The 10,258-nt window shown below is 43.6% G+C and overlaps 1 protein-coding gene across 1 annotated transcript in view; it reads left to right on the forward strand.

Annotated features, from left to right (window-relative positions):
* Positions 1 to 1,712, forward strand: part of NAALAD2 (N-acetylated alpha-linked acidic dipeptidase 2) — a 35,753-nt gene extending 34,041 nt beyond the window's left edge. Inside the window, exon 19 of the mRNA XM_062020495.1 lies at positions 1,520 to 1,712. Coding sequence (XP_061876479.1) covers positions 1,520 to 1,712 — 193 coding nt within the window. The remainder of the gene's footprint in view (positions 1 to 1,519) is intronic.
* Positions 1,713 to 10,258: the final 8,546 nt, after the last annotated feature.

Genomic DNA, 10,258 nt, shown 5'->3' on the forward strand with positions numbered 1-10,258 from the left:
TCTCTGGAAATGTTCCAGCACCTCAATGTCCCTCTTGGAGTGAGGGACCCAAAACTGAACCCAGTACTCAAGGTGCAGCCTCACCAGTGCTGAGTACAGGGGCACAATAATTTCTCGGTCCTACTGGCCACACTATTTCTGATTGAAGCCAGGATGCCATTGGCCTTCTTGGCCACCTGGGCAGACTGCTGAGGTGCATCATCATTAACGATCTTAAAGGTCTTTTCCAACCAAAATGATTCTATGATTCTATGAATGTGAAAATTGGAGAATCAGCTGTGTCAAAAAGAAGGTAAAAATGAGGGTAATGGGTGAAGGAGATGAGAACAAATGTGTAGGGAGGATCGAGGGAAAAGAGAAGCCCAGAAGAGAGGTTGGAGAGAAATAGACCTATGAGCACAGGACAGATAAAGGTCCATGAGCTGTGCTGCCAATGCTTACATTGTTAACTAGTTATTCCTGAAATTTTATCTCTACTAGCACGTGGGCTCAGGGCAGGGCAACGTTTGGTGCACCCTTCACAGAAACTCAGTGCATTTATTAGTAACACCTGACAAAAAGCTGTCTTCCAGTGTCAGGTGTGTGACTACCTCACTTTCCTTTTGGTATCCCCTTTTTCCTAATGACTGGATACCTCTGGCTGATTGATGGCTTTCACACCAAGCCAGAAGTCCCTCAAGCAGGTAGCACTGAGAATCACACTTCCATCCTCCTAGGATAAACTGTCATTCACACTTGAGAATGAAAAGCTTAATTTCTACAGTTCTTCTTGTTGAGTGTTAAGTATCATTTAGAGCGCTCTGGATTTTTAAATGTTTGTTTATTTGCTTCCATTTATTAATGGATTTTTAGTGTTTATTTTAAGCTAGGAGGACTCTTTCGTACTACAAATGGGCTTTGATACTTTGCATGAACAAAATCAATTTAAAAGCAGATCTATAACTATTGATTATTTAAGACAAAAAGCCCTACCAACAAATAAAATTGATACTTGTGCAGTTCTGTTCCAATGTGATCATTTCTCCTCTGGAGAATTCATGCCTTTCTTAGGAATCCTCCCAGATATTTTTATTCCCCTCTTTTTGCATTCCTTTGTCAGGTTTACTGACCATCATTCAGCTGCTTAGTTATTTTTGAAGTTTTCTGCTCCACTTCTCATTGTACACCCATAGCTAGTTTTACTCCCTGTTCCAAACTTCCACGTTATTTCAACAGGTTTGTGAAGCTCCCACTTTGAAAACCTTTAACATGATTCCATTCCTAATTAGACAAATGCGTTGTCTCTTTTGAAGGTGAAGGCTGTGTGTCCCAAATCTGTGCCCTTTCCCATAGATTTTACCCTTGGAGCTGCTTCCTACTATCCTTTTAAAGTCAGGTTCAGCTAGATTTCCTGTGTATTCAGTAAGTTCTCATCCTATTGGGATTATAGCTGTTTTATGTAGCACACTTACAGTTCCCTCCAATGGTTAATGGTTAATTTATTTAGTATATGTCCATTTTTTAACTTCTTTCACCACAGACATGTCATCTTCGCTCCAAGCAGTCACAACAAGTATGCTGGAGAGTCCTTCCCGGGGATTTACGATGCCATGTTTGATATTGAAAGCAAAACAGATCAGCAGGAGGCCTGGGAAGAAGTCAAGCGGCAGATTTCCATTGCAGCCTTCGCTGTGCAGGCAGCAGCAGGGACACTGAAAGAGGTCCCTGTGTAGGATGAGGGCTTCAGAAAGCAAAGACAGCAGAGTCTGGAATGCAGCATAGACAGGCTACTAGAAGGGCCTAGCCTCTCCTGACTGCCTCCAGTGTCTGAGTTTCCAACCTTCTGAACACTTGGAAGTTGTACTGGTAGGATGAGCAGGAGCTCTGGGTATCTAAGAACTCCTGAGTAAGAAATTCCTCCTTGTCCAACACTGTAGCTTTAAGAACAACCCGAGATGGAAGCAAATTTAGGGGTGGAGAGGGTGAGAATAAGGAAGAATCATTTCCCAATTACAGTTTTCTGGAAGATCTGCCATTTTTGAGGAGCTGTTATTTTGGATGCATGATCAAAACCTATTATCTGCCACACTACCAGTACGTCCTGTCCATAGCAGTGATCAACCACACATGATTCAAGAGAAAGAAAAATGTAACACTCCTCAGCACGTGCATTTTTCTTGTTCTGATAATTACTTTTATAAGACACTAAAGGCATCTCTGTATTTTAGAATCTATTTTGCAGCACTGGAACAGACTGCCCAGATGGGTTGTGGAGTCTCCTTCTCTGGAGATACTCAAAACCCACGTGGATGAGTTCCTGTGTAACCTACTCTAGGCGATCTTGCTCTGGCAGAGGGGTTGGACTAGGTGATCTTTCAAAGTCCCTTCCAACCCTCAAGATTCTGTAATATACTGACTTGCTTTCTCTTCCTGAAAAGAAAAAATAATGGCCCTCCTGACAATGGCCAAAGCAGTCCAAGCCAGTCTTGATAATCAGAGGAAACAGCTGCCCACATGCAGAAATCCAAAGGCGTTTTCTCAATGTGTGTCCATCCCTCAGAAACTCACTGGCCACTTCCCACCTTTGTTTGCACTTTGGAAAAATGAAGATTTCAGAGGATGGCTAAAAGCTGACCTCCTTGCTTCTTTTGGCTCTTTCACCAGTTCCAAACCCAAGGCAACTTTTGTTCCTGTATTTTTGGAGATGTCGTCTTCCAGTTGCGGGAGCTGGAGGACATTGTCACTGTTGGTGTGAGGCTCAAGGTTATTCTGTTTTCAAACAAGACTCAAAGTTTCCCATCAGGAGTTGCGTTCACATTCAAAGAGAAACTGAATTGCATGAGAAGGGTAATTGTACAAAACTATTCAATTTGTAAAAAAATTGATTCTTGCTTCATTTGCCCATTAAATGAACTTCTTATCTGCACGCTTTACAACTAATAAAATTGCCAGAATTTTATTAAATCCTGTTCCATTTTGTGAGAGCTGATAATAACCAATTTCTTATGTAAAATACTACAGTTTTTCTCACACCCATAAATTGTACCAGGTTGGGGGAATAAAATCCTTTTTGTTTTATGGGGAATAGAACAGCTGTGGTACTAAAAACAGTGGAATTAGAGAAACAAGACAATTACTAGGCTACAGAAGGAATTATTCTCATCTCAGATGCCTTGAAATCAGATGAAAGAACCATAAATTACAATAGCTGAGTCATTTGGGACATTGTTTTGAGGGTTATCTGCCACCATGAACAGCAACTTTCATTGACATGACTTACAACATGCCTGCTTGGAAGAAGAAAGGCTATGTACCTATGGATGTTGTGCTTGGAATTCACTGTTCAGCTGCATTTCACAAGTCAAGGAGGAAATTACACTGCCACAGCCCATGCTTCACCTTGTCAGTGTTCACAGAAGAGCCATGAGTACTCAGTGCTGAGGACATCAGAACAGTGACAAGGATGATGAGATTTTTGTCTGGACTTCTGCCTAACTGGGGCCACTCACAGTTATTAACAGTTATTAACAGTTATTAACAGTTATTAGTTGTTGCTGAAGGATGTGACACCCTATGAATGGTGACTGGGATGTAACTACACTGGTTTCTCTTCCCTTTGCCTGAATCTGCTCACTCGTCCTGCTCCATCAGAGCAGATGTTAACTGCAATGGGCAGTGACTGAACGTGTCCCCAGGAACAGGTTAGGATATCTGGATGGTGGGAAAAAGCCGAGTGCCTCCTTCTTGTGAACAGCAGCCAAGTTTGGATCTGATGTGGTGTGATGACCTTAGAGCAGCCTTCCAGCACCTAAGGGGACAACAAGAAAGCTGGAGAGAGACTTTTTACTAGGGCTTGTAGTGATAGGACAAGGGGTAATGGCTTTGAAGTGAAAGAGGAGAAAATTTAGATAAGCTATTAGGAAGAAGTTCTTCCCTGTGTGGCTAGTGAGGCACTAGAACATTGCCCAGAGAAGCTGTGGCTACCCCATCCTTGGCCATGTTCAAGTGAAGGCTGGATGAGGGTTTGAGTAGCTTGATACAGTGGAAGGTGTCCCTGCCCATGGTAGACATTTAGAACAATATGACCTTTAGGGTTCCACCCATCTCAAACCATTCTATGGTTCTATGGGACATGATTCTATGATTCACAGGGACATGATTTAGTGGCAGTGGTGAGTTAAAGATAGGACTCAATGATCTTAAAAGTCTTTTCCAATCTAAAGGATTCTGTGACTCAATGATCATCAGAGGATACAGCAAACAAGGAATTTCCACATAAAAAGGAAATGCCTAACAAAGTGTGTTTCCTCCTCTACTTATAGAAATCTCTTCAATAGTATAAACCAGTGAACAAGTGTTTTACTAGTAAACACACTTTCTCAGTGGTAGTGAGCCATCACCTTGCTGCTGCAAAAGAACATATTACCTCTTCTTTGCTTCTGTGTGCAGTTTGAAGCTGTAAGAATAAATTATATTTCACCTCAGACTGAAAGCACAGCTGTCAGTGACTGCTGCATTCCTCTTCTCAGCTGAACCGATAACTCTGTGAATGTGAGATGCATCATGACCTGTTACACCCTGAGAAGTTTCCAAAATAGCTTGAATCTCTTCCCATCCCTCTCTATAAAGAGGAAAAGCGATATCCAAACCCTTATAAATAAGGAAACCAAACCACTCATAGTAATTGATTTCCATAAAGTCACATGTCCTTGGTATTGAAAGGATCAGTTCCTCAGCTGAAATGGTCTTCTATGCTTTAGCCAGGAGTATCTTCTTTTCTATAGATGGACAACCAACTGCTGCTGCCTCTCAGCCCAAAGGCTGCTGTGCTCATGTAGTGCTGCCTGCCCATAATTTCTAAGTGTGGGAGGGATCTTTGAAGTTCTCATTACAAATGGATTAGCACCATATCACCTGCTCCATCGAGAGAAACAGGCCCTTCGGCCAGCACTGGGGCAGCAAAACAACTCGGCAAAGTGAACCAGATGACACTTAGATAGCTGGTTTGCATTTTTTCTCTTTAGAAAAGTAGATTCAAAGTGATGGTACCAGGGAGGTTCCTTCAGGGTCTTTCATGGTTGTGATACCCTTGGTTTGATGGCTGGAAGGTGGGGATAACCTACATGTCTGGATAGCTTACACGCTCCCTTCTCCACAGAGTTAAGTGATGACCATGGCCCATTTACAATACTCATTCATTTGCACCAAAACCAGTAGTAATTTAAAGTAGTTATTCTGCTGTGTTTTTCAATCAATTATCAAGTAGAAATAGAATCACCCCCCCAAAAAAATTGCTCTACAGATCTTAAGCTTAATAAAAACTCAAACTATTCCAAATTATTCAGGATTAAGTGATGCCAGTTCTTCCTCTCAACACCCTGTAATTTAAAAGCCCTTCCCAAAGGTGACTCATGCATAAGAGACTGCCTTTGTGGACAAATGAAGTTAAAATTTCCCCGTCCCATATCCTGGTCACTGAGTGTGAGTACAACAGCTGAAGAAGTTTCACAAATCTTCTCAGTAAATACACAGTTCAGGTGTTAGAACAGGGCATTTGGATTTCTCAATTTGTCAAGTCCTGGTCAAGATTTTAAATTGCTTCAGCTGATATAAAACTGTGTTATTTTTACAACAGTGATAAAAGTAAAACACACTGTGTAACTTGGTGTAGATTTAGATTAGATATTAGGAAGAAGTTCCTCCCTGTGAAGGTGGTGAAGCACAGACACACGTTGCCCCGAGATGTTTTGGCTGCCCCATCCCTGGCAATGTTCAAGGTCAGATTGGATGGTGCTCTGAGCAGCCTCATCTAGTGGAAGGTGTCAGTGCCCATTGCAGGGAGTTGGACCCAGATTGGATTGGTTGGATCTGTAAGATCCTTTCCAATCCAAACCACTCTGTGATTCTATGATAATCTAGTAAGTAAAAGACATTGCAAGAGAAAGGTCCTAAAGTCAGTCAGCCCATTAAGCAGATGATCACAATCAGTACTGGAGATATATTGTGACTTTGCCACAGACCCAATTTCTATTATTCTGTCCTTCTGTAGATAATTGTGTTGGGTTTGTGTGGAGCTGTTTCTGGTAACAAGCGAGGGGCTGCAGTGGTGGCCCCTGCATGAAGTTGCTCAAAACTTTCTCTGTTTCTAAATCAAACCCACCTCTGGGGCTGAGCCAACTGAGTGCTTCCACCATCACTTTTTAAGAAGAAGCTGGAAGAGAAGGGTTGGAGAGAATGGAAGGAGTAGGATGAGAGAGAAGTGACCATGCAGACAGATCAGCAAGGGAGGACAGGAGGAGTTGTGCCAGAGTAGAGATCCCCATGTGTCCCATGGTGAGGCGAGGGCTGTCCCCTGCAACCCACAGAGGGCAGCGGTGGAGCTGAGCTGTGCCGGCAGCTGGTGCAAGACCCCAGGGCAGAGGGGCGGAGTTTGTGAGGAGCTACAGCCCCAGGGAAGGGCTCACACCAGAGAGGTTCCTTAGGGACTGTATCTTGTGGGAGGGACCCCATGTTGGAGCAGGGGAAGAGTGTGAGGAGTCCTCCTCCCATGAGGAGGAAGGAGCGGCAGGGACCATTTGTGAGGGACTGATCACAACCCCCATTCCCTGTCACCTGTGCTGCTGAGCAGGGAGGAGGTAGAGAAATGAAAAGCCAGAACGTGAGTCTGGAAGAAGGGAGGGATGGGGAAAGGAGATCTTAAAGGATTGGTTGTATTTTCCTCATCATCCTCCTCTGTTTTGTTTTTTGTCTGTTCTGCTTTTGTTTGGGGGTGGAGTAAATTGATTTTATTTCCCTCCTTATGTGAGGTAGTCTGCTCCGTTTCGCCCAGGACCATAATCAGTGAGTGAGCTCTCCCTGTCCTTGGGGAGTTCCATGAGGCCCTCAGTTACCTTTTCTCTTTCCCATCCCACCACAGAGGGGAGAGAGGGAGACCTGCTGTGTGGTGCTTTGTGCCCATCTGGTCTTAAACCATGAAAATAACCAATAAAATAATCTCTACATGTTCATAAGGACCAAGAGAACATGAACTCTATGAACTGTACAGTATTTTGCAACAGAACAGGACCTGTACACCGAGTCAGCAGCCTTCAGTCACCTGAAACCCTTTCTTTGTGTGGAGAAACTACAGCTGTTCCTATCCATGATGCCCAGTAAAATATCAGGCAGCAGGTTTAAAACAAGGGAATTAGTCATAGTACATGTGATTACATGGTGAAACTCATTGCTACAGCTTGTGAAAGCTGAAATGAGCTAAGGAAAGATCAGATACATGCAAAGAGTGCTCATGCCTAATGATCCTGGTGCAACTTTTCATTCAGAAGGCCCCAAAGCACTAAGTGAATTAAAGCATATGTATGCATGAACACATACCTGCTTCATTCCTTGCTTTAAGCGTTTGTCATGGAGAGATTATTGGGGAAGACAGTACTTTGCACTCATTGTAGAGCTTTCCACTGAACAGACAGCCCCTCGAGTGCTGCCGGTGTTCCCCCATTTGTGACCACTTGCTTGAAACCCATGAAAATTAATAAATGTATCTTTAAAAGGTTGCCTGTTCTCCTCTTGAAACCAAGATATTGAATAATTACGTCAATCACAGAACTTGTGCAAAAGAATGAAATTACTTGAGAGCAGCAATAGCTTATGCTGCAGAGGATAAGGGGTGCTGTGCAGCATCCACAGGGCCCCACATTATTCCTAAGGAAAACAGTAGCAGGATGAGATTCTGGAAGACACTTGAAAGCCACTGAGGACTTTCCACACCTCTCAGGCACTGCTTAGAAACCCTCAGGAAGGCAGAGCTGAAATCCCCAGACAACACAGTATCAAGACCAACTGGGGATCTCTTCTCTGCAGCTGGTAGGAACAGGGTATACTCAGCATGGCCCATTTTTTGTCTCTCTTACTCCAAGTTCCTCTATTTTCATTCATGGGATTTTAGTTTACAGTTAAGAGTGTCATTAAGAGCTGAATGATGGTGAACACCGTGGACCTCCCTATGGCAAAGCAGAGAATACAGCAGTAGTTAAGTGAAATACAGACACCTTGCTTCAGCTTTGCTGTTCTGAGCAGAACCAAATCCTGCATTCCTCACTGAGCAACACCTGCTACATGGAACTTGCCCCTAGAGAAACCAACAGGAGCTAAATTTAGTGAGAAGCCTTTTTTTTTTTTTAAGACAAAAGACTGTTTCCACCACACTAATGGGACTAAAAGTAACTCCACTAAACCACAAGTCACCACCCTTTAACCCTTAGCTTAGCTACAAGTCCATGGCGTATTAGTTGAGCTCTTAGTCAAATTCAGCAGTTACTTCTGTTAATTAACATCAGCAGGGGGAGATTAGAAAGCCTAAATGGTTTAGGAGCTGTCTATCCCATGGGTTGGCTATGGACTTGCTTGTGCCAGTTATAATCTATGAAGTCAAGGCAGCTCTTGTCAGTGTCAACATGGTCTTTGTCCTGATGGAGCCTACATCTTGAAATACCTTCTTCATCCAAGCAAACCTATGAGCTATCCTTCAACCCGCATTTGTTTCTGTATGAGCTTTGGGAGCTCAAAGAATGGAGGAGGAGGAGGAAGAGGAGGATTGGTTTGTTGGGCACCTCTTGAAAGAGTGGCTGGACCCTGTTCAAGTAAACTGCAAACATGTTACAACCTTCCATAAAGGGAAAGAACACGACAGGTGATAATGGGAAAAGTATTTCACAGGAAAGTATCAGATAAGAATAGACTTGGCAGCTTCCCCAGATGTGCTTTGCTGTCTTGCTGACAGTGAGCTGTTGACATATTCCTGATGCTGCCATCCACATTACCTCCAAACTTGGCTGTACTTTTAGAAGGAAACTCAAGCCACAGTTGCTGGACACAGTGACTGTTGTGACAACATACTTGTATGTAATGCCTCAGCAACAGGAGACTGGGCTGGGGAAACAGGTCAGCTGCAAACTCCGAGCACCAAAAGACTGAGCTCTCTCTGAGACCACTTGTCCATTCAGATATCCCTGGAACCAATGCCTCCTGAAACACTGCTCTTGCTTCCTCACCCACTGTCACAGCAGAGGCAGAGGAGCAAAACAATATCCTGCTACATTCATAAATACGTTGTTCTCTGTTGAGGCTTCATCCTGAAGTATTGTGTCTAGTTCTGGGCTCTCCAGCTCATGAGGGACAGGGAACTTCAGGGGAGAGTCCAGAGCTGGGTCACCAAGATGATCAGGGGACTGGAGCATCTTCCTTATGAAGAAAGGCTATGGGAACTGGGGCTGTTTAGTATAGAGAAGGGGAAACTAGGGGGTGACCTCATCAACAAGTACCTAAAAGATGGGTGTCAAGAGGATAGGGTAACACCTTTTTCTATAGTGCTGACAAGGGGTAACGGGCACAAGCTGGAACACAGAAAGTTCCACTTAAACACAAGGAGAAACTTCTTTACTGTAAGGGTGAGGGAGTCCTGGCACAGGCTGCCCAGGGAGGCTGTGGAGTCCCCTCCTCTAGAAGTTCCAAAACCAACCTGGACATGTTCCTGTGTGATCTGATCAAGGTGAATCTGCTTTAGCAAGGGGTGGGTCTGGATGAGCTCTAGAGGATCCTTCCAAACTCCTACTCTTCTGTGCTTTTACACAGAAGAACTGCTTGTTACCGATACCTATATAAAATATATGGCTATACTGTAACAGTATAAAAGGAGAAAAAAAGGTAAAACAAATAAGGCAGTAGCTGCCTGGTCATGAGAAGACTTCTAACAAACAAGCTGAAACAAAGCTCCAGCAAGGTGAAGAATTCAGCCAAGGGAAGCCTGGCAAGCCCTGAGACCCTGTAGAGCTGAAACAAAGCTTGTGCCCTGTCACTGGCCACCACATTGCCGTATTTATCGAGCTGTCAGCAGTGACTGTCACTGAGACTATTGGAGGGAGGGAGATCTCAAATTTTGATGAACAATCATTAAGGACAGCTACTTAATTGTCACATACTTAGCATCTTGTCCTGGCAAATCTGAGACAGGGATGAAATGGACCTGGCTTTTCTTCCTACATTTTCAAGCCACCCCTGTTTACATAATTCAGCCTGACTGGACCTTGGTTTTGCAAATATTAATCATTCTTTCTGCAGTGTGATAAAAACCTGCCTGAGGACTAGATATTTATATAAGATTCAGAATGTAACTTCAGGACTCAGCACTTGCCTCTCAGGCAGCATTATACTCCTATTTGAACTAAAATTACAAGCATATGGAGAAACTCTGGCAAAATCCCTCAGCTCTCGGAGATACTGCTCA

Source organism: Colius striatus, chromosome 1 (assembly GCF_028858725.1).
Source record: "Colius striatus isolate bColStr4 chromosome 1, bColStr4.1.hap1, whole genome shotgun sequence".
Lineage (NCBI taxonomy): Eukaryota > Metazoa > Chordata > Aves > Coliiformes > Coliidae > Colius > Colius striatus.